This window comes from Corvus moneduloides, chromosome 7 (assembly GCF_009650955.1).
Source record: "Corvus moneduloides isolate bCorMon1 chromosome 7, bCorMon1.pri, whole genome shotgun sequence".
Lineage (NCBI taxonomy): Eukaryota > Metazoa > Chordata > Aves > Passeriformes > Corvidae > Corvus > Corvus moneduloides.
This window is the reverse complement of record NC_045482.1, coordinates 37,496,446-37,524,255: the sequence shown is the minus strand read 5'-3', so window position 1 is coordinate 37,524,255 and position 27,810 is coordinate 37,496,446. Positions and strand designations below refer to the sequence as shown.

Here is a 27,810-nt window from a genome sequence, read left to right as displayed (position 1 = left end):
AGAGATTTATTAAACAAAAAATAATAAGGTAGAAAGAAGGGTTGGGCCTCCATCAAAAAAGTAGATTATGCTTTAATGCAAAGAGAAAGAAATGGCTCTATGGGCAAAATTCAAGTATGAGTGACCAGTTTTTTAATCGTAAAGTCGGTGCAACATTTCTTAAAATGTTACAACACTGCATGACCTGTAATGCTCACAATATTTACATTAACTGCTTACATGAAACCATAAAAACTCTAAAAGAGAGAAAAAAAAAAAAATTGGTATGGACTGAAACAAACTACTCCTAGCACCCACATCAATGCCATTATTAACCAAGGAAATCAAGTGCACGAGAGTACTTTACATAATCTTAGGGATGTAAAGTAAAACAGCAGGGAGGGAGCACAAACCTAAGGGCCAAAGGAGACACAAACTCAGCTCTGGGACACGAAGCAGGGGGAGAAGCAAAGGAAATCCCGAGGGAGGAGGGCTCCAGCGCTCGCCCACGCGCACACGGATCGGGATCGGGAAGAGCCAAGGGCCACCAGCGACACGGCCACGCGCAACGGAAAAACGGGAGCCGGCGGCCCCCGGGAACAGCTCCGGGAAGCTGCCGGGCTGGGCACGGCTCGGGGCTGCGTGGAGGACGGAGAAGACAAATGAACCTGCCCCTGGAAGGAGGGCTCCGTGCCAGGCCCTGCCAGGGCATCCCGCCCGGCCGGAGAGGGAGCGAGCCCCGGGGAGCCCAGAGGTAGCTGCGTGCCCGGGCACGAAGCCCGGCTGGCAAACGCCGGCTCCCGCCGTCCTGGGCCTCGTCCTTGCACACGAGAGCGGGACTCGGGCACGAGGAAGGGAGCTGGGATCCTCGGGAGCCGGGGCTGGAGAGCGGCGGGGCCGCCCCTGCCCGGGGAGCTGATCACTGCCAGTCCTTAGCTAGAGAGCGACAGGCGGGATGGGGGAAAAGGAAGTCTGAGGTAAGCGGTGGTCCCGGACCGAGGGGTGGGAGGTAAAGCTCCACTCCGGGACTGGGAATAGTGAACTGAGAGTTATTTCGGGAAGCCTCGGAGACAGAGATGCCACGGCTTCCGTCACCATCGCCACCGTCCGTGTTACAAAGAAAAATGAAATCAAATGGAAAGAATGTTGTGCTACACTTCCGTTCGTTAATTTTATAATGGCTCATAGCTTTAGACTTTTAAATCTGTAGTGTATTAATTTTTTTTTTCTACATATGTTTCACATTTCTCACTTAATATAACATAAATAATTTGGTTAATAGATTTAACCTGCGCATTTCAGCCACATTAATATATATAAGAATCTGTTAATGGTATAAATAATTCTTTTTAAATAAAATAAATCTGATATGTTACATAATACTGATAAAAATTACTGTTGCTAATAGTTTTGTAAGCCACCCTTAACTTTTTTTCTGTTTTAATACTGTGAGATGGATCCCGGGATTACTTTTCCCGGACGCTGCGGAGCACTGCCCTTTCATCCTACGGCCAAACCAAAGGTAATCAATAGCAATCGATCCTGATCACTCCTGAAAGCAGGGCCTCTGCCCCCCTTCCGAGGAAACACCATGTTAATGACATTAGATAATTGGAGCTAATTAATCTAGGGGGTGGTTGGAGGGGCTCAACGTTACGGGGGTATCGACTCTTTAGTTCCTCAGGTGGCTATGAAACTTTTCCTACAGAAATGGTTGACTAAAATAGTCCTTCTACTCTTTTTTCTTTTCCTTTTTAATCAAATCTACAGCATTCTACGTTCAAAGCTAAGTAAATAAAAACGCAACCGAGGGTTGCAGCCTTTGAATTCTTAATTAGAGCTGTGATCCCACATCCCGTTGGGAATCTGCGAGGTTGCGCTCTCCTAAGAGGCCTGAACTGGAGTACAGCACTTCCAGGCACGGTTCATTCCAAACAGACATAGCAATGAACACTCAGTGGCGTGAAGTGGATGTCATAATTAAGGTATTACATAATCATGCCTTCTCTCTGCTGTTAAATACAAAAACAGCATCTTTTACATTATCATATAAAAGCATTTAGGCTGTATTTTTATTTATCACTTTACACTGGTAGTCTCTTGTATGTGTACTCAATAGAAACCAAAGAATTTTGTACACTATTTTTTGTACAATAAAAGATAAAGTGTGCATTAGGTACGCTTGTACATGACAATATTGTACAATATTTACAGTTCAGATATCACCATGAAATTCTGTATTATCTATATACACAATGAAAATTTCTCAGAAACATTTGGACTATTTCTTATAATCACAATTTTTAGTATTATAGAAAAAAATTTCAGTAATCATCTGACATTGTTACTGCAACCTTTCAAGATTTCTGATTGGCTTATCCAGCAACCTCTATCCCTCCTAATCACCCAAAATCTGGTACCACTGCTCCTCGTGGTGCCCTGCGATGGCAGCGAGCTGTCTCCACAGAAATATTGATAGACCCACGTCTGTATCAATACCTACAGATAGACTCATGTGCACGTTCACTGTGATAAGTACTGGACCAGTAACAAAGACATTCAATGTTATCTAGAGATCTTCCTCCTCTTGAGTTTTGGAGGCTTCACTTGTCTGTCTCCCTGCGGGATTTGGTGGACCTAAAAATAAGTATATTCACAGGTTAGCAAAGGACAGTGGTCAGAGGCATCGAGGAGCTACAGGAGGGCTCGAGGTGCTGCCGGGAACCAGCTCTTAGCATTTCACAGCTACACAGAATAAAGGGACTCCAACAGCTTTGAGGAACTGGGAGCAAAGGATTCCATATCCTGTGCATCCCAAACCTTGGAGAGAGGCAGCAGCTGCAGTGGCTGGGAAGCCACCCAATCAGGCACTGAAACCACCTAATCAGGGACTGATCCCAAACTGCAATAATGGCAAATTTAGTGACAAACTTTTATACATTGTAGTGACCAGAGCAATGAAAAGTGGGAAGAAGGTGGTGAGAAAATGCTGACAACAGAGAAAACTGGGGAAGTCCAGCTGAGGGCTGTTATTGAGGAATGAGGGATGTTCAGCAAACTCTTTGTGTTTAAAAGGAAGCATTCAATTCCGAGCTAGTGCTGGATGGATTGAGAGCCAAGGTTTGTCATCGCTGGCTGCTCAGGAAAAACCAGTGGGAGAGGGAGGAGGAGGAGGAAGGCTGAGCCTGGTGTGGAATTCCACCACCATCTGTTGGCAGCAGCTGCAGCTCCCAGCAGCAGGAACCAATCCTTCAGCACTTCCCGGGCTCCTTCCCGAGCTCTCCAGCCACTGACATTCCCTGCCTCCATTGGCTCCTGCCAGCAGAATTCCCTCTTGGAGCTGAGGACCCTGCTGCACATGTTTCCCATTTCACACTGACTGGGACTGAGCAGCAGGAGCTGCAAAAGCTGCAAGTCACTAAAACGAGAGCTGCTGATACCCTGGGAGTGTTTCTAGGAACGAGAATCCTCATGGAAATCAGCCCTGGTCCCAACTTCTGTGCCCACATAATTAAAATATCAATCAAGGCACTGCAGGTCCATCAGTTTGTCTGGGTGAAGAACCAGAGCAGCAAATCCAACCACAGCACCTGCCCTGAGCCACTTCCTGCTGCTCACAATGCCCAGAGCAGGCAGCTTTTAATATTCCTGGATATATGGGTGGGAAAAGGTGGCAGCAGGACGGGCCAGCCCAAACACCCATCCCATATTTATTTGTTACAGACCTACAGTCATCTCCTGCTTTCCTTGGCCTTCCAAAGGAGGGAAACACAACAACAATGTCTTAAATCAAGGCTCAAATCTCAGCTTGTAAAATTCAGTTTCAACGAAAGATTTGGTTGGGTTGTTACTTAAAAGCTACTGAATAACTTCTTTAGTATTTCCTGGTGGTTCTGAAATCAGCTCTGGATTTATACGAAGCTTGCAGGTCTTCATATATATAAATATATAATTATATATAAATATATTTCCTTTTTTATACTCCAGAAGCTCCCTGAAGTGTTACTGTAACTTCCACACCCGCACATGTTCAGTCCTAAGCACTGAACATCAGCAAAAAACTTTTTTCCCCTGTGTTCAAACATTTTATAATTAATAATTTGAATAATTAATGACCAAATAGAAGATGTGGGAGGTTACATGTGCTGTGATAGATTTAGTTTTTTATTTTTAGGTGGGCTGCAATGAAATTACAGCCATGGTTTTGATAGAAAAGTGAGGATATCTTATAAACCAAACTTTTTATTGGAAAGTTCCTGGAGCTACGTAACAATGGTGTAATTAGTGTGGAAAAACCACTCTTGGGTGTGGTATTAGAAATACTTTTTTTTTAAACTTACCTTTCATGACAATCTCTTTCATTTCTCATGGGGAAAACTGAATTCCAAGAGTTTTGCACTCAAAAGAAAGATGCTTTCAAATGAGGTTTCAATACCTTGCCACTCCAGCTGAGAAACAAATGAGCCTGATTTTGTGTCATTAGCCAGAGGAGCCCCATGGAATAGGAGCTGGACTGGAACTCATCCAGCTGTTATCAGGCTGGATGTGTAAATCTCTTTTAAAAGTAATAAAATTTGCGATGCACCTAAAATCCTACAACTTTTCCCATTTTTCAGAACCATCAGACATTTGCAAACAGGTTTTAATGCAGGGGAAATATTGAAAACTCCCCATTATTTCAGAAAATAAAACCAGGATTTGTTAGAAAGCCACCCAAACCAAGCCTCCCTCCAAGGGACAAGCATGCAGAAACATGGAAAAGGAGAATATTCCCAAGGAAAAGGAACTTACATTCCCAGACATTTTGTCTAGTTCACTCATGGCCTCGTGTATAGCAGCTTCTAAATGGTTATTTAGCTTTCCACTTCTAGGGAGAAAAGATGAAAGCCATCAGTAATTCTTAAGGATAGAAAGAAAACTTGAAAAAAATTAAATAACAAACAGATGAATTCACTGGGAATGTTCTGACCCTGGAGCCTCCCAGGCTGGGAGCACAAGGAGAAAGATCAGACCTATAACAATGTTATGGAAAGTAAAGGTTTGTGTTGGGATTACAGAAGAAAAGGTAAATATCCTTCTAACTTCCAATAAATTGTATTCATTATCTCAAATATTCCCAGTTTTACCCTGGAATGGCAGCACTCCTCAGGCTGTGGGAGGGGTGAGTGAAGGTTTTCTTCTTCCAACCCCAAATTACCCCAGGTCATGGGGCAGCTCCAAGCACATTTCACTTCACAGCGACATTTCTATGGATGTCCACTTCTTCCCTAAGGACTTTTCCCACTTGGACACAGTGACAGGTCCCACTTTGGAGGGGAGGAAATGAGAGGAGGGGGATGAGGAGAACCATCTCTGTGATGAGACACGAATAAATAACTGGGAAGTTGCCAAAAGCCCTCCTGTGTTCCCTTAAAATCCAGGAAGGTATTTTGAGGGTAATCTTGGAAAAAACCAGCCACCAACACTGTGTCATTGGCATAAAAAATCCTTCTCTTTAGCCCCTGGGACACAGAAATAAAAACAAAGCTGACCTCTTAAGAGGAGGGTAAGAGAGAGAATTATCTAATCCCTTTCAGCCTGTGGTCATTCAGAGCTGAGTTTGAATTCTCACAGATTTAAGGAACATCTTTTCCCTATGACAGTAAATAAGGAGCAGCATCATAGAACAAACCCAATCACAGCACAACTCCTACTCTGCCATCCTTTTAAAGATGTCCAGAGGGGTTTTTTTCCCCAAAATTCAGTAATTTTCCTCTTGTTGCCCATCCTGATGCTTCAGACCCCAATATTTGCTGTTCCACAGTTTTTCTCTCCTGGTATTTGCCACTAAGAGGTGAAGTTGGATAAACCCCAGCAGCTGGCGCAGGTGTGACCAGAGCTCAGCCAGCCACAAATCCTGCAACGCTTCTCAGCAGTGGGAAATAAAGGGGATTTCTCTGAACAAACCTGAGCTCAGCTGCCACAGGGACAGGGGCAGAGGGGCAGGCCTGGTTAAAAAGTGTGATTTGGTCAGAACAGTTTGGATGTAATGACTTTTTACTGCTGTAGCTCAGGAATCCTCCAGAAGCTCCCACAGGTGGGACGTTTTACAGAGGAGATGCACTCAAAACGCATCAGATCCCAGAACAAACACAAGGAATTCCAAGGAATGAACCCCTCAGTTTGGCTGAGCTGCCCCAGAATGGGAGCAGAGAAAGGGAATGACTGGATTTGGTGGGGAAGAGGGATGGACTCACTTCCTGTTCCTTTTCCTGGCGCGGCTGAACGCCTCCAGCCCCTCCGTTAGTGTCTTCAGCTTCTCCGGCTCCACCTGAGGAAGGGATGGACACCAAGCCTCGTTACCCAGAGCAGCAAATCCCACCTTTCCTGCACTGCCAGCCTGGGAATCCCACTGGCACTGCCTCCCAGTGGGGCAGGAATAACGCCTGGATCTCCCCACCCCTCCCACGTTAACCCACGCATTGGAATTTCGCACCAGCAGCAACAGAAACGCAAATCCGGGACATTGGTGGCAACAAAACTGAGGAAAAGAATCTTTTTAGGGCCCTTTTAAACTTTGTGTCTTTAAAATGAACAGTGCTGGTGAAGTTTCCCAGTCTGCACTCACTTTGCCCAATGGATTTTACACCTGGAATGCAGCCCTGGAATGCTGAGTGCCTGGGACTGACGATCCCATTTTTACACCAAAGTGTTCCCATCACCTTCAGTTCCTGGGTGAAGAATTCCAGGTCTCTGTTCAACTCATGGCACAGCCAAACTCATTCCCATTCCAGAAGGAAAATCTTTATTTGCCTTTTGAATCCAGGACTCTTCACTAGAGCTTTCTCCAGCTTATTTATTTGTCTTAAAATCAGTTATTTTAATTATTTCTTATTCTTCTTTAGCGCTCAGGGATGAATTTGGGTGCGTGCTCAAGAGAACTGGGAATTTAAATCTTGACTATTTTAAATTTAAGCAATTTCAACCACTGTGTGGGCACCAGTCAGTCCCAGTGTAACAACAAAAGCAGAAAATTAATTATAACATCTCTATAATTTCATCATTTGCATCTCAAAACATGAAGCCACTTCACTCTGTTATTTTGATCTGGCTCAGTCATTCCTGCTGGTAAAAACAACAAAATCAGGTATTTATAACACATCAACCTCAAGAAAATGAATGGTTCAGTTCCTGTTTCTCTGCTACCTCTTACTTGACATTTTACATAAATACAAATATACTGAATGTGCCTGTACAGAACCTGGAAATGAAGTGGGAATGCAAATTCTCTCAGAATTCTGCCTTCCAATGAATCAATAATTAATATTCACCACAGATCTGACATGTGGACACGACAAGGTGGAGCAATGGGTGAGCAGCTGCCAAAATCTCTTGAAATAAGGCCCAAAATCACACGTTTAGACCAAATTTCAATGTCTTGGAAGTCACACCTGTGCTAAAGAAATTGGGAATGTGCTGATCCAGGCACTTCCAGGAGTCTTTAATGGAGAAATCTGCACATGGGGAGCTGAGATTTCAATTTTCATGAAATAAATTCAATTATGCCACAAATTGTAGAGTTTTCCCCTTAAAACTGTGCTCACTTTCGATGCAAATACTTCCAATAATTCCTCCCCTCATTGGAGCTTGGCAGAATACAAATGCACACAGAAGAAACTGAAAACCTGGGGAGCTTTTCTAAGGACAAAGATGAGAAGAAAGGAATTGTGCCTATCCATGATAGAAATGTGTAACTAAGGAACAAACTGGCAAGGGCTGCCAGGAGAGAAACAGCAAAGTTCCACGTAAATCATGTTATCAAGAGTTAATACTGTGTTTGGGTAACAAAGGACCTCTTAAAGTAACAAAATATCTTCATTATCGGCATTCTGTGATGGTTATACATTAAAAACCACTTTTTTTTGGGAAGAAGTATCAAATTGCTACAAAACAGGGGATGGACAGCAACTCTAACAGAAATAACAATTAATAATATCATCAGTATCAACAGGCCACTGCACACCAAATCACACACAGAGAAGGGAGAAATCCTCCCTGTTTTACCTGCAGAACCAGAACAGCCCAGTTGAACCAGGCCAGTTTAACCCATGGAAAGTCACACTGAGAGCAGGATTTGCCCTGTTAAAATTCACCATGGAAAGCTCCCACAAAATCTTTGGCTGCTCTCAAAACCTGTTTAGGTGATTAATATGGATAATAGTCAAATTAATTGCTTAATGAAATACAACTCCTCTGGTTTGGGGTTAGACTCAGGCTTGTTCCTCTTCTTCTCAGTCATTTCTGCTGCACTTCCTTGGGCTCCTCTAATTTCCAGTAGCCAAAAACCAAGGGAAGGAAGGTGCAGTATTCCTCCTTCTCCTGTCTGGATCCTCCACACAGACCCATTATTCCATTAAATACCTGAGTGCTCAAAATCTTTTAAATGGAAACAAAAATCAAATAATGCATAAAGACCAGAGAATGTACAAATCCCAACAGCAAATTCATGTCACAACACAGGAGGGTTACATTTGGTTACACAGAGACTTTAAAAGATGTTTTCAGGAAGCTCCAGGGAAAAGGAAATTTTCCCAAGCGCTGCAGGTCACTCCCCCATGGACTGGTGCAGAATTCCTGAAGAACATTTGGTTTTCAAGGTTGTTTCTTTGTGGTTTCCAAGGTTGTTTCTTTGTGGTTTCCAGGTTTTTTCTTCTGGTTTGGTGTGGATTTTTCCCTGTGGATCCCTCCTTTCACCCTCAGCTCCTGCCCTCTGGAATGGGCGTTCACTCTGCACTGCTTGATGAAGGAATTAGACACACTTCTCCTATTTCTAAATTTAAAATGATTAATTAAAGGTGGTCTGATGCCAGACGTGATCCATGATGTGGGACTTCCTCATGGAGAACGTGGACTGGTCTCCACCTTGATGAAAGCATTCCAAGGATCTGCTTCCCTGTTTTTTGTGCTTCTGTACACACTAAAATTGGTGCCCCTGCATTTAAGATCACACAACTCCCACACAACGCACAGAAACCCCACCACAATAAAGGAGGTTTGCACAAGACCAGCAGCACGTTCTGGTACCCACAAATTAGGGAGGAAACATGAAATTGCTCAGGAATGCAATAAGAAAATTCCCCTCTTTGCACAAGTTCTAAAAAAGAAACCCTTCAATTCTGTTTAACATTCAGGAGATTTGGACACCCAGGTTCTGAAGTTAATCCATCAAAGCACACTGGGGATGGCAATGCTGTTCCTGTGTTCCTGACTCCCACAGACAGGGATACTGGACATGGAATTCTTCCTGTTTCGTTTCATCCCTACAAGTTTGTGATCTTCTCCTGTGCCTCCACTTCCTAACCTGATGTGTAACTTGGGGATCTGAGCTTCCTAAGGGATGGGCTCTGAGACATTGTCCTGGTTTGGGCTGGGATGGATTAAACCGTGGAAAGCTCTGGAACATTCAGCACTTTCACCTGCCAAGGGAGACTGAAGTTCTCCTGCTCCAGGGGTGAAACCACTGTGGCCCAACAGCATCCAGGATTTACAGCTCCAGTGGGGAGGGACTGGCAGATTCCCAGAGCAGCTGTGGCTGCCCCTGGATCCCTGGCAGTGTCCAAGGCCAGGCTGGATGGGGCTTGGAGCAGCCTGGGACAGTGGGAGGTGTCCCTGCCCATGGCAGGGGGTGATGGGATGAGCTGCTCATCCCCTGTCTCCTCTGGATAACTGCTCTTGGCTGAATTTTGGGAAAAGGAGCACTTTGGTCCAACCCACTCTCCTCATTTTAAGTGATTTGATTTCTTTGTGTCCCTGACAAACCCGTATTTCCTTAAATCTCTCCTTTCTGCTTATGCATTTTTCACATTTGCATTTTGTAGAATGGCACTTGAAAATATTTATAGGTGGGAGATGTGAGGCATTTTATGAGAACTACAAAGATATGATGTTACACAAGTAGTGGAGACCAGATTTGGGAAAATTTTCATAGTAAAATAACCAGTAACTCCTTGATAACTGCATTTCCTGTACGTTCCCCAACAAGCACATGATTTGTTGACACAAAAAAAAGGATTTCAGTATGAAAGAGCAAATTGGAACACTTTCCTTATTACTAAATGATGATCAGAACCTCCTTTAAAGTTGGAAATGTGTGTGCATTTCCTGTGAGGAGTGTGTGTCAATCAGCGAGATTTCACTCATTACAGATTCCTCAGTCTGATTAGGCCACTTCTCCTTTTTGCAGTTTCAACACTTTCAGGTATTTCCATATCAGATGCTTTGGACACAGGCAGGAATTTGTCTGAACACACCACGGAAGTGAGAACAATTTTTTGTTAACACCAAGAAATCATTTAACAAAACCCAGATCTAACCTGTCTCATGGCCCTGGCAGAGGTTTCTCAGGAAATTAAGGGGAAATTCAGCCCTACAAGCTACAGCTATGAACAAAATCCATTTGTGGTGCTAAAAGAAGAGACAAAGATAAAATAAAGAAGACAAAATTTTGACAACCATTTGCGTGCCCGTGGGGGGAGAGAGAAAGAGAGAGAGATGTGCATAGAGATATAAATATACCTTCCCCTCCTCAGCGTTCTGTTGACATGAATTGTGAACCTCTTCTTCTCTGCCAAGTTTGCCAGGCCAGGCAGTCAGTCCTTTGATCTGGCCCCAGACCAAGTCGCCCACGTTAAACGTCCTCGGCCTGTAGTGGATGAGCTCGTGGGACGAGGGGGAGTCGGGGTTCCGCAGGTCCTCCTCGCTGCTGATGCTCTTAGCATCCGAGGGGCTGGGCACACACCCGTTAATGCTTTTGGCATTAAAATCTCCATTGTAATGGATGTAGTCTTTCACTAAGGAACTTTCCAAGCTATTGGAGGAACTGGGAGATTGCTCTTCCAGGATCAGGTCTTGTTTGGAAGTGTTGAGCAACTCTCCGAAGCCCCTGTTCTGCTGCGGGCGGTTCCCGTTGATGTGTGCACATCGTTCCACAGTGTTCTCCAGTCTTTCCTTGAAACTCATCATAGTTCTTTTGTAATTGTTATACCTGAAATTCTCCTCCAGCATTTTCTCGCTCTGACAGTTCCGCTGTGCCAGCAGGGCCTGGTGCTGCTCCCCCTGCAGCAGCGGCAGCGTGGAGATGTTGTTGGGCCTCTCGTGGCACGGGCTGCTGTGGACATGGGCGGAGTGCTCCAGGAACTCCTCACATTTCCACCTGTTTATCTCCCCCACGGGGCTCTGCTCCCCTTCCCACTGCTTTTTGGGCGTGTTACAAGTGGCTGATTTGTAATACTCGTACCCATCCCCTTCACTGGAACTCTTGCCGTGCTCCGAGTTCTTCAGGACCCGCGTGCCCCGGGCGTTCCGCGCGCGCCCCTCGTGCTCGGCAGCGGCGCTGCGGCCGTGGATGACGGCGCTGACGGCGCTGGAGAGGTTCAGGGGGTCCCCGATGGAGGCTGTGAAGGCACTCATGGCACTCAGGGCGGGGATGGGGCTCGGCTGCGTGGAGCTGGAGCCGGCGGTGGTGATGACCACCGGCACCCCCTTGCTGGCAGCGTCCACCACCGCCTTGTAGATGGCGTCCACCGAGGCGTCGCCCGCGGCCGCGGCGGCGTTGGGGTTCTCCTTGGCCTGCTGGGCCAGGGATGGGTCAGGTCTCTGCTGCAGATCACAGGGGGGCTCCTGGAAGGGAGGAAGGAGAGTGTTGGAGCTCTCAGGAACTGGCGCCATTCCCATCTGGTTGATCATTCTTTTGTTTAGGACAGCGGCGTCTTCCTGCATCCTCACCTGGGGAGAAGAGAGGAGAGGAGAAGATGGGAATAGCTGTTTGAACTCAAGTTGGATTTCAGCAGACAAACTGTGATTATTCACTACAGCACGTTTCTTTTAGTCATACATCTGTTACAGATTTTCATGCTGAACAAGGTAGAGAGAAAATTAAAAGCCTAATTCAGAGGAAAACAAAACCACTGTCTTAGACTTTGCCTCGTGAATCCAAGTGGACGCCTTGCATGACATGACACAACCTCCCATGCACTGCTGGGACAACACTGTCACCTCTTCCAGAGCCTGTCAGGAATTCCCTCTTCCGACTGAGGCACAGCAGGCTCCTGTTTTCTCTCAAGTCCTACACAACTGCACCAAGGTCAGTATTTCTGATACAGAGCCACAGGATGGTTGGGGCTGGAAGGGACCTTAAATCCCATCCAGTGCCATCCCCTGCCACAGGCAGGGACACCTCCCACTGTCCCAGGCTGCTCCAAGCCCTGTCCAGCCTGGCCTTGGACACTGCCAGGGATCCAGGGCCAGCCACAGCTGCTCTGGGCACCCTGTGCCAGGGCCTGCCCACCCTCCCAGCCAGGAATTCCTTCCCAATATCCCACCTAAATTTCCTCCCTTTCAGTTTGAACCCATCCCTCCTTGTCCTGCCACTCCAGTCCCTCTCCAGCCTCCCCACAGCCCCTTCAGACACTCCAAGTTGCTGTGAGGTCTCCCAGGAGCCTTCTCTTCTCCAGATGAGAAGATCTAATCCAACCTCCTGCTGGAGCACAGGATCACATCCAGGTGGGGTTTGAATCTCCAGAGAAGACCCTACAACCTCTGAGTTCTGCTCTCACCTATTCTCTTTCTTTCCTTCCCAGACCCCACTATTTCTTCTGCCCTCTTTGTGTGCTCCTCAATGGACTCCTGAATGTCATCACTGTGCTTTTGGAATTGGTCAACATTCCTATTTTCCCCTTTGCTGCGTGCCTCTCCCACGGGATCTCATGGACTGCAGTCCCCCATATCCCACACCTGCATCCCTGTGCTCTGAGCCAGGCCCTGCCACAGCAAACTGGCACCTCCAGATTCAACCACCCGAGCTTTTCCTGTTCCTTGTTGCATCCACAGGCACGGAACACGATGCCAACAAGATCCCTACAACAAAAACTGTGAAAACCAAGGGGAAAATATTCCAAAAGCCCTTTAACTGCTTACTGTGACTATTTATAGAACTGGGAATGTGACATAAAAAAATACTGGGCTAAAGCGACCAAAATTCCTACAAGAGAGGGAACAGGCAGAGAACTGAGATTTTCCAGGCAAACTTCTCCACAGCTCCTTTTTCCTCCTGGAAAAGTGAAAGCACTGCCTGGCCCCACCTGCAGTGCCCTCCTCACACCTGCACTTCTGCAGCAATACCGAGGAACAACAAATCCCTCTTTGCACTCCGGGTTTGTCACCGATTTTTGCTGTGTTAACTCGATACCCAACCTGCATTAGGAATAACTCTCTGTCATGTGGAGAGCAGGGAAGTATTTTTGCCCAGTTTGTCATTGTTTATTCACTCCAATCCCTGTTTTTTCAGGCTGTACACTCCCCATCCCAGCTCTTCCATCCCATTTCAGTGGGAATACAAGAGGACTGCTGCACACAGGCACTTATAACAACTTATGAAGTTTCTAATTCCTGCAAAGCGCTATCAGTATTTCTTTCTCACTGCTGAATTATTACAATGGGCTAAATGGGAATTTAGGATCATTTCTGTGGGATGGAAAAGAGTTTTGCTAAAATTCTATAGTGATTGTCAGCACACAGAGGAACTTCTTTTCAATACATGCAGCATAACTCCTTCCAAAGGAACTAAACCCAATTCCTAAGGAGAAAGGAATAACATTTCAATAACAGATGTTCCTGACTTGCAAAATCCATGAGCTACTGAAAGAATATATTGTATACAGCATCCATGTAATTACATAAATAGTATTGTCTTAATCAGCAAAGAAACCCAAACTCTGGAGGATGGAATTTTACCTCCTGAGAGCTGCACACTTGTTTGAATATTGATTTCATTTTCTTTTCTACCTGGAAATTCTGGAACAGACACGCCATGGGGTTTGGGTTGTTGGCTGGGCCAGGAATTTGGGGCTGGCCTTGAAAGCCCTGCACGTTCTGGTAGCCCTGGAGAAGGTGCTGCTGCTGCTGCTGCTGCTGCTGCTGCTGCTGATTTGAAGGAAACATCTGATTGTTGTTGAGGAGCGACTGGAGATGGCTGAGCTGATGGTTGTTCAGAGTAGTGTTCAGAGATGACATCTCCCCTGCAATGCAAGCACAGGCAAACCCCACTCAGCAGCAGTTCCCTGCACTCCCATTGAACTGACTGCCAGGAAAACCTCTGGAAAACAGCCCTGCTCCCCGCCATCCTCTGGAATGGGGCTCAAGGGGTGCTTCTCCTACTCTTTATTTCTCCACCGTTGGGTCTTTTGTGTCACCTCTCCTGACAGGACTCCTGGAACAGCCAGGAATGGCAGGAGGAGCCTCTGTGGAATTCCAGGCCTTGGAATCTCAGTTCAACAGTGCTGGTGTGGTGAGGGGGATGAGGAAGGGAGACAATCATTTAAACCCCCAACAAAATGGGTTTTTCACCAGCTGAGAAGGAGAAAAGGGTTTTTGGCTCAGCCATGTCACACAACACTCTAAAACAACTATTTTTTTACATTCTAGAATAAAAGTTGAATTAACATTTTCTACTACATGAAAATTTCACTTCAAATCAACATTTTAGCGCTAAAAAAACCAAACACACTGTCGAACCTGACTTTATGAAATAATAAAGCTTAAAATACATCCATTTCCTAGTTTGCTTCTTTTTTCAAATTAAAATTCCACGTTTTCCTGAAAATTTCCATTTGCGGAATCACTGGTTAGTTGTATTTTGTATGGAAAATGCCAAGTAGGTTGAGTTCACTGTAGCCATTTAGAACGTCAGGGTGAGGTATTATTTAATTATTATTTAATTCCTACTAGGATTAGATTACAAACAGGAGTACCTACTCTATTATATGTTTCTGGTAAAAATAACCACAAAATCATCGCCCAGGAGGAAAAAACTTTGTTTAAGTGGTTTTTCATCACTTGTTTTGGGATCTTGGTCGTTTGTCATCTCCAGCACAACTACTCCCACTAACCCTGTGCTGCCACAGGCACCCACAGGTGACCCAGGGATGCTGCTGGGCTGCTACTCCTTGAACACTGAGATAAATCCAATTGCTCCCACGATTTTCTGGTGGATTTAGTAAGTCTAGGTGGCAGAATTAATAATTTCCAAGATCAATATTAAACGTTAAGGAATGAAAATAGAGCGTGCTTGACATTTCTCACAAGAACAGCGAGGTTTTCTCAACGAACAAGCTGCAACAACACAAAGCAAAAAAGGAAGAGGAAGTGGAATTTTTACAAATTGAAAACCAGAATGTGAAACTCTCCCTCCCCGACCGTGCTCAGGTTTGATTTTTTCCAAGAAGCTGAACTTACCGAGCAGGCCTGTCCCCAGCAGAGGGTTAAGGAGCTGTGGCACCGCAGAGTTACTGTTGAGCTTAGGCGGCGCCGCCGGCGCGCTCCCGGCGCCACTGGAGATGTTCAGCAGGGTCTCTGCCATGGACACCACGGCCGTGCCCCCGCCCAGGGCCGACACCGACAGCGCTGCCACCGCCGAGGACGTGGTGGTGGTGGTGGTGGTGGCCTGGGAGGAGGTGGCTATGGACACCTCGGGATGGCTGCCGGAGCTCAGGACACCCCCCACCAGCTGGGGGTTCAGGGCCATGAGCGCCGAGGCCCCGGAGGCGGCGGGCAGGAGCAGGGGGTTGGAAGCGGGGTCGGCGCCCGGAAAGCTGGGAATGGGGTTGGACAGGAGGCTCTCCACCCTGCTGCTGTCGGGCAGGGGCTCGGGGGGGGCCGGCAGCTGCGTGACCGAGGGCACGGGGGGGTTCTGCTGCTGCAGCAGGTCGGAGATGGTCACGTTGAAGGATGGCACGGGGAGCATGGCAGCTGCCTGGGCCTGGTTCTGGAGCAGCGCTGCCAGCAGCTGGAAGTGCACGGGCTGCAGAACCTGCCCGTCCATGTCACCGGAGAGGAACGCTAAAGCAGCATTGACATTCGGGTTCAGAAAACCTAAAGGGTTGAGGTTGACCTCAGACTTGCCTTCTCCTGCTGAAGGCTGGAGGATATTTAAGAGATTCTGGTTTAGGAGATGTTGCTGATTCACCGGCAGAGAGAGAGGCAGGGAATTGAGGAGGTTCTGATTCAGAGGATGTGGCAGATTGTTGTTTGAAGAGCTGTTCTGCGGGAAGTGGAGCGAGTGTTCGTGGCCAGCGAAGGGGAACTCACCCCCCATGGGCAGCTGGCCCTGCTGCAGAGGGGTCCCAGCTGCAGTGGTGACAATGACACCATCCTGGAGCACAGATGTGGTCTTGGTGATGGCAGCTTGGCTGGTGCCGGCGATGGCTATCGATGACGACGGTCCCGAACCCCCTGGAATGCGAAAAGCAGGAATATTAACGGGGTGCTGCCTGTTGGGACACACCACCAGGGGCACACGGCACCAGGCTCAGCCCAACCAGCCACAGGACACCCACAGCCTGGGAAAAGGGGCTGGGGAATCCACACTGGAATGCTTTAAAAACAGGAATGGATCTGCCATGAGCTGCTTGGGATGCTCCGTGCCACGGCCCATCAGAGATTATGGAATTGTGCGCTTGTACCTCCCTTAAAGTTCTTGGAGAGGGGATATAACAGCATTTAATTCACACATAATCACAGATTTTCATCAGCATAAACCCAAAACCAACCTAACTTAATAGTCATGGACCAGGCTGGAATTAACTACTAGGAAGAAGGATCACAGGAATGATGCTGGGTGAAAGACTGAGTCCATGATCCACTTCCAGTTTTAATTCATTCACGGGGTTTTGGATTTTAAATTATTATTTAAGGCATTATTTTGGACTACTGAATTAAAAAATACATGGCAGGATGAGATTGTTCCAGGTCAGTGGGAATTCACAATTTGTAAAGGAAAAATGCAAACTGGGGTGGTGTAAAATCCATCACTTGGGATGAAAAGGGAGAGCAACTGGGTAAATTTACCAGGAGACGGCTACAAAGAAAGAGTAACAATGTTTATTTGGGTATCTTTATATCCCTTTACCAAAGCTAAAATGTAAATTATTATTATTTTTTATTTAAGGCAGTCTTGAATTGACAGTGATCACTCCTATAGCTCACAGGATGAGAGACTGAAAGGCACCAATGATCACAAAATAACAATTCCCATTTTTCCTCAACAAATACTCTTTAAAAAGGGATTTGCAACCACACTCAATAAGAACTGAGCCAAACCTTTACACCATTTTAAACTAAAAACACCATTCTGGAAGTGCTGTAATGTCGTGACAACTCCAAAAGGTACAAACTGAACACAGAACACTCTGCACGGCCCTGAACTCAAGAGAACAAAGCTCAGCCCTCTCTCCCAGTGCCATTATCATGTTTCAGAGCAGAAATTGAATAATAAAGTAACAAAAGGTGAGACCAAAGTGCAATCGTGGAGCAGAGGAAATCCTACTCTGGGTAAGTGGGTCAAAAACCTTCTTGCTCTCAAAAAGCAAATTTTATTTATTTATTTTTCAAAATAAAATCAGTGTTTAGAACTAATGCTCCGAGGATTTAAAAATCATGGAAAGTCCCAAAGACCAACCCAAAGATTTAAGACATTCCCAATGGAAGAATCAGCTGTACCACTCTCCATTGGATGTGTTAAGGAGCACATGGAGAGATTTTTAATTCAGGCATGAGGGAATAATTCTATTTAGAGAGTTCTCCTGAGTATCAAACCTAGTTTGGGTATTTTCCAGTGGACCTCATCTCTGTTTGTAATTTATTTCTGCTCCTGTTGTCCATTCTGCTCAGGTAAATGACCCCATGGAAGAGGATTTGCTGGGCAGCAAATCTCAAAGTTGGAAAATTGCTGCCAGGTTTTGGGGAGAGATGGCTCTGTTTTCTCACCCCCACCACCCACAGCTTCTGAGAGGGCCAAAATGCATTCAACACCTTTCTCCAGATTAATTAAGTAATTAATTAATTGCTCCCAAGGGAAAAAAAATGTCTTGATGGATGCTGAGTAGGAGACAGAAAATGTGTCCTTATTTCAATCCAGACTGGAGAAGCTGGGAGTCAAAGAGGGGATGAGCAGCCAGACTTCAGCAGGAAGAGAAAAACCAGACAAATATTCCCCTCCAGCCTCTGTCCAACATGACACAGTAGGAATTGGGCTGGAAAAGTCCTGGATTGGGTGTATTTACAGCTGCATTTGGGGACCAATTCCTCTCTGGCACCAGAGTGCCAGAACATCATTTCTGGATCAAAACACCACCCCAACAAGTCAATATTCCAGGTGAAGACATCCATGCACAGCCACCTGCACTGGAATATGGAGCTGAGAGAGCTTCTCAATGTCTGGCCCCAGACCAAAGGACAGAATGATCCCAACACCCCAAAACTCCACCACCCAAGGGTTTGCTGTGACCACTCCCAGGCTCCATGATGACACTTGAGAAGGTTTTGGATGCGAAATACAAACAGGAGTTGAGCGTCAAAAGGAAATCCCAACTTTGATTCCCAGTTCCATAAAAATGTGGTATTTTGGAGCCTGGAAACCCAAGTGAGCTCAGTAAATAATCAGAGTACAGGAGCTCTTAAGGGTAAAATAGAATGAAAAAAGATGAAGGAGTCAGACTAAAAGCCCTAAAAGCCCAGGCCAAACCCAGCTCCTGCAGCCACAGACTCTGCCAAAGGTTCTTCTGCCACTTGTTGAGAAGAATGAACTCTTTGCAACGCAGCGAAAAGAAGAAATATCCCAAAGGCAGAAAAAGCAGATCTGTTGTTCTCTTAGAGGGTCAAAGAAATGTTTTGGGAGCAAATAAATAGGATATCCACTTTTAAAATTATTACTGGTTTTATTTATGAGCATTTTAAATTCTGTTTTCTTTCGAGAGCAGGTTCATTTTCCTGTGTGGATTTTAGCTGTGCTCCTTTTTTTAAAGCATTGCTGGACAGGTGTTCTTAAGCAAAGACAATCAAATAAATGGGTATTATGGAATCAGTTTGTGTTTGAGAAGACTCACTTAAAGAAATCAGAGTGGGAGATATTCATCATTAATATCTCAGAATTGTCCTTCCTAACTACAGATGCATTTTCCTAAAGGATTGCACTTAGAGCACACCAATTAGATAAGGATATTTATTGCCAGCGCTATTTTACAACTCTTTTCCCTGTAAGAAACTCTCCATTACACATCCCAGGATTTAAATAGTCTCAAAGATACAGTGCTGGAATTTGTGGAATAAAAATAGTCACTAAAACAGGTGCATGAAGCACTCAGCAAAGTGCAGAACTTGCTCATTAGCCATTAACACCTGAAACATTTTTAGAACTGAGCACAAATAAATGGTACAGGTTCCACTTTCTCAGTTCTTGCTTTTCAGAGAATCCCACACTGGTTTGGGTTGGAAGGGATTTTAGGACTCTCCAGTGCCACCCCCTGCCATGGGACACCTCCCACTATCCCAGGCTGCTCCAAGCCCCATCCAACCTGGCCTTGGATGCTTCTAGGGATCCAGGGGCAGCCACAGCTTCTCTGGGCACCCCGTGCCAGGGCCTCCCCACCCTCCCAGCCAGGAATCCCTTCCCAAAATCCCATCTCTCCCTGCCCTCTCGCAGTGGGAAGCCATTCCCATTGTCCTGTCACTCCAGGCCCTTGTAAATCACCTCTCTGCATACCCATTAAAACCACAGCCAGCTTTGTTGTACATTGGACATTTTCTTGGCTGCTTTTCTAACTTAGAACCTTGCAAGTTTTGGAAACCCTTGTTGGAATCTCCCATCTCTCCTGAATTCCTCACTCAATTCCACCACCTCCATTCTCTCCCGGTGAAATTCCAGGCAGAAGGACTCTGCAGGATTCTCTCCAATGTGTGAGTGGAGAGAGTTTCCCTGCATTCCTGACCCTGAGATCAGGAGGGTGTGGAAGCACAGAAGATCACTCAGATATTTTAATTACTACCACAGCTCAAAGGAGCTGTGACACCCCAGCCACCACCAGGTCACCCAGCCACGCCCGAGGTCTCCCGGCGCTGCCGCAGCACCAGGGGGAAATTGGAGTTAATAACAACTTAGAGATAAAACCTCGCAGTTTGCATTAGTGGGGAGATTGCTCAATTAGTGATTCCCAGAGCCTTCACTTCCCAGTGAAATTGCTGATGGAAAACACGACTTCAGAGTCCTTAAAGATCCCAATGAGTCCTTGCTTTAACTCCCTATTCCATCCCTTACCTGCACACTTACAACCAGGAGCTACACATTTTGACAATTATATTCCTCCTTTTCTTCCTGGAATGGAAAACATTTAAGATCTTTATCTGATATCTCCTTTATTACACCGCTTCCAATTCCAAAGAAACCATAATTCAGCAGTGAAGCACAAGCTGCTGTCACTCGTTCTGCTTATCGAGATCCTGCAGCGCCCTGAGACAGCACAGAAATCACCAAAAACGGGCCAATAAATAAAATATCCCCCTCAGCCCAGCAGAACCAGTTAAAAACCTGCACTGCCCTTGTGTGGAGCACCCCATGCCCATGGAACATGCTCTGCTGGGTAATATTTACCTGCCCACAATCCCCGTGCTGCCCGTGGCACCACGCTCCATGATCACAGTGGTTTTTCTCATTTACAACAAAGCAGCTGAAATCTTGGCCCCTAAAATTTTGGGGGAAGGGCAAAAAGCCCAGAACTGTTTATAGGATGACAGAAGTCTGTAAAATCAGGCTTTTTGAAAATTTAATTTTGAAAATTTAATACCTGACCGAATTTCAGTCTCGACTCCTCTCCCTGCCCATCTTCTCTGATTCCTGCATTTTCCCAGCACTGCTGGGTAGGAAATGACTTGGAGGGAACTGCTGTGATGTGCTCAGCTGTTAGCAGAAAGCAGAGCAGTGTTTGAGCAGAAAACTGTCAAGACAACAGCACACGAGTGCAGGAGCAGGAATTCAGGATTTTCTCACTTGCTCTCCTCTCTCCCCACTCACAGCTGTGGCAGATGCATTGCAAATGAAGGAAAACACTCGACTGCAAATTTGGGAAGCTAAAAATGCAATAAAAAGCATTATTTCCTTCAATCATCCCCACTCTTCCCCCTAGCAAGGGCTGGAGCTGCCCACTGGTTCCATTTTCAGATGGTGAGAGCTAAATATGTGTGGGAAATCCCATACAATTAATTCAGTTCTTCTCTGTACTAATATCTTTAATGAGACTCATCTTTCTACATTTATTTGTTATTATTTTTCACAAATCCCCTGACTTTTATCAAGATAAATCCCTAGAAAGTTGCATGGCAGCTAAAACACCAACCAGGTAAGTGTCTGGTTAATTCAAAGACTGTGAATTGTTGGAAAATTCCAATTTTAAGAGGTAAAACAACACCAGAAAACCCCAAGCTGTGTTCAAGCAAGCACTGAACATTTTCCTTATCCTCCACAGTTCTTATCTGAATAGAAAAATAATCACTCTCCTCTTCCCAAAATAATAACAGGGGAAAATAAGGCAGAATGGGAAAAGGAAGCTGGAAATTGAAGTAACAGGGATTCCTTATAATCGTTCCCAAGCAGGGAAAAGTCCCTCTGGATGTTTCTATCAACCCCAAATCAATGGGATATTTCAATCTGCTTTCTTTATTTATTTCTGGGATATTTATTTGCTTTAAATTGGAAGAGTAGGTGCTTGCCATCCTGCCTAGGGGTGACTCCAGTTTAATAAGAAATTTTTTCTCAGGCACAAGTCCCAAGAAGTTGCCAGATATTCTTCTGACCAAAGTTCTCCTGATTTTGTAATTCTAGGATATATAAAGTGATTTTGGGAAGCAAATCCAGACTTGTTTGGTTTAATTTTTGTTTTCCAGCAGTTTGCATTGATTTGATGAAATCAGCGCCTCCTAAACCCCTTCTCGTGGGGGTCTGGTTTCCCAAGGCCATGTTCCATTCCCAGTTTTCTTGGCTCTATTAAAACAAATTCCTCTCCTCACCCTCAGTGATTGGGGTCGTGCTCCTCCCTATTTAATTATATTTCACTATTTCTATTCTGTGCATTTCACCAGGGAAGGAATTACAGCCTTTTTTCGCCAGATCTGCCAATTTTTTGTCACTTCTTAACTTCTAGACCCAGAGTTTCTCCTATTTTATAACGTTAATATTTGAGACCACTGATCATCTTTATTTCCGTGGTTATTGTGGTTCCCTTAATTTCCCTTATCAGCTGTACAGAGCTTTTATTCCCAAATATTTTCACTCACTTCCATCCATCCCATTATTTATGGATATTGCCTTCTCAGCAGGATTTAGATGTTGTATGTTCAACACTCAAACACAGATTTCCTACCCTGTGAACCACACGTTAACAGCAAGAAAAAGGTAAATAAATAAAACCCTACAATCAAATCCATCGCCCAGTGATGCAGTCCCATCCTAGAAAAAGAACAAATTCCACCACACTCACCCTGAAAATTACCTGGGAACTAAAGATATTATCTGTGGAAGAAGAAAACAAAAGCTGGAATAACAAAACTTGGTCCATGTGGTTAAAATATAATTAAAAGATTAAGCAATAACCAGCTAATTGTGGGGATTCACAGGATTTTTTCCTCTCAGGAGCTATTTCTGAGGAGTAGCTGGTCAGAAGTGCTGGCACAGACACAAAAAACAGATTTAGCAATTAAAATACTTCAAAACAAAGGGAAAAAAACAAGCCACAAACTGAAATATGAACATGAGAGGTTCCTCGAAATATCTTCCTCAGCTGAATTGCTCTGGAAAATTCAGTGTACAGGGGCTTTCACCTGAAACTAACGGAGGAGAATTCCCAATATTCCTCTTCCCAGTTTTGTTACGGAGCTCAGTGCAGGCTGGCAACTCACTTTTACTTTAAAAGGTTATTATTAACACAAAATACTCAACATTTTGCAGGAGTTTTGTGGAAAGAACATTCCCATTCTCCTGGAAATCCAAGAGAATTCCCCTCTCTGGATTCAACCTCACCCCTGAGCCCTGTGCTGCTGTGAGGGCTCAGGCACGAGGCTCAGCGAAGGTTTGTGCAGAATTTTAGGGAATAACACAAAGGTAACACAACCTGAGACTTCACCTTAAAGAAGAAAACATTCTCCAGGCTTCATCATAGATATTCAATAAATAATTAAATGCAGCCTGTGCATTCTGCAAGCACCAAACTACAGAAATAACTCCTTCAGCAGCAGAGAATGGAAGATTTCACAACTTTCCAGCCTTTGCCTACATGGAATTGCCTCTTATCTTTTAGAAAAGGGCAGAAGTGTGACTTGAGGCTTTATAATTATACAGTTCTAATCCTCTCAGCCATCCCCAGGGGGTGGGAATGCCAGGGCAGAACTGGAGTCCCCAGGTGGGGTTATGAACCAATTCCTGTTCCTCCAGGGATCAGAACCGAACCAGTTGTTGATGTTGGAACCTTTCTCAGGGGTTTGACTCATTTGTTCTGTTGCATTTGTGGTTTTGGGATGAAATTCAGCTTGGAGCTGAGTGGAATTACAAGCACAGGCTCTGATTAACACAGGGACACCACGGGAGCCTTTGGGAGCGGTGCAAACTCCAGCCAAGGTGGGAACCCAAGGGATTGTGTCTTATGCTCAGTGGGACAGGGAAGGAAATTCCTGAGGCAATCCCAGACCTTTGTTCTGTGCAGAGAAGTACAAAGTCTCAGAAACTGCATCAGGAAATGCCCCCTGTGTCAGCATGATAAGGCAAAAGAGCCACACAAGGATTGAGAGCTGCTTGTTGTGGCCTCTCCAGGCAAGAAAAAATTAAACCTTTTTATCCCAGGGATGGGGAGAAGCCCTTAAAAGTCATCAGGAACCATGAGTAGAGTAATATTAGAACATTGTTTTTCTATTACTCCTATAATTCCATTCTGGATTTTAAACGAGGAAGCTGAGGAATGCAGAGCAGGTTCTTGCTTGGGTTAATGAGACTTGAACACTTTGGTGTGACCTGGGTTTTCATTCCACTTCAGAAATTTACACCAGTTCCATCTTCTAATACTTGGTTCAACCAGCAACAGTCAATGAAATTCACATTTCTGAGCTGTTTCCCTTCTCTCTTTAAACCCCCCGGAGATGATAACAGCAGCAAACCCATTTCCTCTCCAAATCTCCCCTGCTGAACAAGCCAGGAAATCCCTCCCTACACTCCTCCAACTATTTATTCAGCCATTTACTCACCACCTTAGTAAAATTACCCCAATAAAAGCAAACACAGGCTTGGCATTCCCTCCTGCTGGTCCTGAAAAGGGTTATTTTGTACATTTTGGTACTCCTAGGACCTGCTCCAATCTCTGACACCGCCTCTTTAATTCCAGCAGTAAGGAGCTCATGGATCAACCGGATATGCACTGCCAGGTGAGCCACAACGTTGGAGCAGGGCAGGCTGCAAAAGAACTCCAATTTATTTGGAGAAGTGACAAAAGAGGTGTGGGTATGTCCAAAGTGAATGGATTTTATTCATGAAGAGTGTGTGGAAGTCAGCAGAAGCAAGAGTTATCACAGGATGGTTTTGTGCAGAAAAAGGAAGAGATGTTTTAATTTACCCCTGCTTTTTTTCCTTTCTGTTTTAGTTTTGACCATGTGGTTTTCAGCATGAAACAGGTGCACTTTTCACCAGGGTAAACCCGAGTTTAACAAGGAACATTTAAAACCAATCACCACGGATTTCCAAGGATGGAAACCTGGGAGAAGCCCCTCAGGAGGCCACGTACCTGCTTCAGGACTCGTTTGATTACAGCTGCTCCCAATGCTGTTTGGGATCACTGGAGTGGAGGGTGCCTGGAGTCTGGCCTGAGGTGGGTTGGGATGTAAGGAGTTTCCTAAGGCCATTCCTGGCTGGGGGAGCATCCCGCAGCTCCCGCTGGCCTGCATCTGGTTGAGGAGCCCCGCCAGGTGGTTGGAGGGGGCCGGGCCGGCGGCGGGGCCGAAGCCGGGGTTGGTGCTGGGGCAGGGCAGCCCCTCCCCGCGCAGGGGCAGCCCCGGGGCCAGCGGGGCCGCCAGGCCGCCCGAGCCCAGCGCAGGCTCTGCCAGGTGCAGCTGGGTGCCGGGGCAGGGCAGGGCGCTGCTGGAGCTCCCGCAGCCCGAGGAACTATTGCTGCTCCCGTGGGAGCTCTGACAACTCATGGACTGCAGGAGCTGCGACATGGAACTGATGGGGAAGGAGCTTTGACTTGGCTTTCTTATCAAATCAGAGCCAGCTTTGGAAACCCCAGAGCTGTCCAACTGAGACTGTCTCAGCAAGCTCAGCACCGTGGTGGTCGGCTGCTTCCTTTTCCTCAGAGGATCCTTTTGCTGAGACATCAATTTATCTCTCAGTGCTGCCCGGCCACTCTGCCCTTCCGTGGTGGGGAGGAGCACGTTGGCAGCAGGAGGGAACATGGGATTTAAAGTGCTGTGTCCTTCGGTGCTGCCGCCGCTGGCAACAGGTCCAGAATTGCTACTGCTGTTATTGTTGTTACCAGCAAGTTTATTTTGATTTGCTAGCTGTGCTTTGGCTGCTGCTGAGAGTAAACTGCTTGCTGGAAAAGAGGCAGCGTTGTGCTGGTTCAAGATCTGATTTAAAGGCATTCCCAGCAAACCAGGCTGACTCTTCAAGGAACCGCTTCCAGCCGATGCAGCGGGAAAAACTGCATTGTTTGGAGGATTTAATACATTACTCATTCCAGCAATTAATGGGTTAGGGATGTCCTTGTATTGATTAAGTCCATCGTGCTTGGTGGAAGGGCTGGATGGCATAGACGGCCTCGGTGACCCTATGGTTGACCTCGGGGACCTGGGAGGGACTTTGATACCACTACAGGATGACTGTGGCCCTACTGGAGGCAGCAGGAAGTTTCCGTGATCGGACGAGGTGGAAGAAGAACGCGATCTTTGGGGAGAAGCCTCGATCCTTCCGATGCCGGATGCCATCATGTGAACGGGGGACGTCACCGGCGACGGGGACAGGGACGTTGAAGCCGAGTGCTGAACCCTTTGGACGTGACTGCCATGGTTCATGTGGGCGGGTTTGACGGTGGGCAGGGGCAGGTTGCTGGGCAGGGGCACCACGGCGGGGGGCATGCTTACATTCATCACGGGTACCTGAGAGTGGACACTCGAGTGGAAAGTGGTGGGGTTCATGATCACGGGGTTCTGGTTCACCGGTTTGCTGGGAATTGGGTCCAGTATGCCAAGAGGATCCTTCTCGGATGTTAATGGCTTTTTCTGAAGAGCACAAGAAGGTGGTGGAGGGGGTGGGGGTGGGCCTTGGGGGGGTTTATGGTGGAACATTGCTCGTGGTATTTCCATACCAGCTGAAAAGTTACACAGGGGTTTTTTCATTACTGGGCTCTTGGTGGTCAGGGTGGGGGACAGAGGTATATTAGTCCTTCCAGCCATTGCACAGGATGACTGTATGGGAGAGCCGTGGAGCATGACTGACGGCGGGGACAGAGGCGTCCTGGTCATGTGGATAGGACTGGAGTTGGGTGCTCCATGAAAACTGGGATTGTTCCTTGTGAAGACATCGGGGCTTCCGAGCGGGTCAGTCCTGGGAGAGATGGAGCCGTCCCCGTAGATCTGCGACCCCGATGACGCCGGGCTGGGCATCCCCCCGTGACTGCCGCGGTACGGAGACTTCTGCCCCAGTTCATTGCTCCCCAATCTCTGCCTGGGATAGGCAGGATGGAGCTCTGCTTGCTGGCTTCCAGCCATTTCTTGCACATAAAGCCTACCCATGGCATTAGATGCCCCCATCATCAACTTGAAAGGAGTCTTACATTCCGGCATCACAGAATTTGTAATTCCTTCATGTGATTTATTCCTCATCGACCTTGGAGTTGCTGCTCGAGTGGGAACTACCGGCGTTGCACCTGGTATGGGAAACACACAACAGTTACTGGTTGGAAAGCCAGTGTCCCACGTTTCAGGGCAAAGCTACTGAGTGTGGAAATATTCCCAAAAGCTCAGGGAGCCTTTGGCTAAACTTTTGCTTCAGCAGAAATAAACCCTCCATCACCGAGCGGCTGCTGGAACGGCGCCTGTTCCCAACGACACAGTTGTACATTCCATATCCCAAAGAAATATGGACCATTTTAAACCTTTTCCCTTCCCTTTTGCCTTTTCCAGCCACCACCTCCAGCGTCCTGCATCTCCAGCATCCCCCCTCTGGCAGGAGGAGCGGGATCGCTGTGGCAGGGAAAAGGAGCCTCTGGCACCATCTATTGAGGACAGGAGGAACAAAGCCCATCCAGGATTTGAGACTCATTTCCCACAGAAAAGGTCCCAAATGCTGTCCCTGAGGAGGGATCCTGAATGCTTTCTGTTTGTTTTCAGGATGAAAGCCTTGGGAATATTTGCACATGTTGACATATAATGGAAAAATTTCCTGTAAATCCTACTTTTGAGGCTACACGTTCCTACAAGCACAAGGCCACTTTCCACCTTTATTTAAAGATTTTTTTTCAATGTTTTACTTCCAGACTAGAAGCACAAGCAGCTCCAAGTCTGGGGGACTTTCTGCCAGTTTTGCTGCTCTGGGAATTTGCAATTCAGCTCAGAGTGTTTGGCATGTAGCCCCTGGATATGCAAAATTCAACTGGAATTGGGAGCTAAAAATTCCGTGTTCAAATGAACTCAGAGGTGCCTTGAAATTCCTCTACTCATTTTCCCTTCAGCCTGATCAGAGGGCACTGACAATCCTGCCTTTATCCTATTTGCTCCAACATGAGAGAAACAAACACTTCCCCTGTCCCAAAATACAACCAAAGTCTCATTTAGGGGGACAAAACTAAAGGCTGAACTGCAAAATAAAATAGTTATGAGAGACCTCACCACTTGAGTGCTGGAAATAAGCAAATGGTCACATATCAATGTGCAAAAATGAAAAGATCTTTTGCTTTCAAAGGGATTTACTGGGGAATTTTCCTCTTTGGTTAT

General features: G+C 46.2%; 1 protein-coding gene across 2 annotated transcripts in view; it reads right to left on the bottom strand.

Moving 5' to 3' along the window:
- Positions 1-48: 48 nt before the first annotated feature.
- Positions 49-27,810, bottom strand: part of MBD5 (methyl-CpG binding domain protein 5) — a 109,350-nt gene continuing 81,588 nt past the window's right edge. For both annotated transcript variants that reach the window (XM_032115194.1, XM_032115195.1), the window contains 7 exons: positions 24,606-26,744; positions 15,250-16,245; positions 13,801-14,033; positions 10,534-11,742; positions 6,216-6,289; positions 4,771-4,846; positions 49-2,616 (listed from right to left, as the gene is read on the bottom strand). In XM_032115194.1, coding sequence (XP_031971085.1) covers positions 2,545-2,616; positions 4,771-4,846; positions 6,216-6,289; positions 10,534-11,742; positions 13,801-14,033; positions 15,250-16,245; positions 24,606-26,744 — 4,799 coding nt within the window. In that variant the 3' untranslated portion in view covers positions 49-2,544. The remainder of the gene's footprint in view (positions 2,617-4,770; positions 4,847-6,215; positions 6,290-10,533; positions 11,743-13,800; positions 14,034-15,249; positions 16,246-24,605; positions 26,745-27,810) is intronic.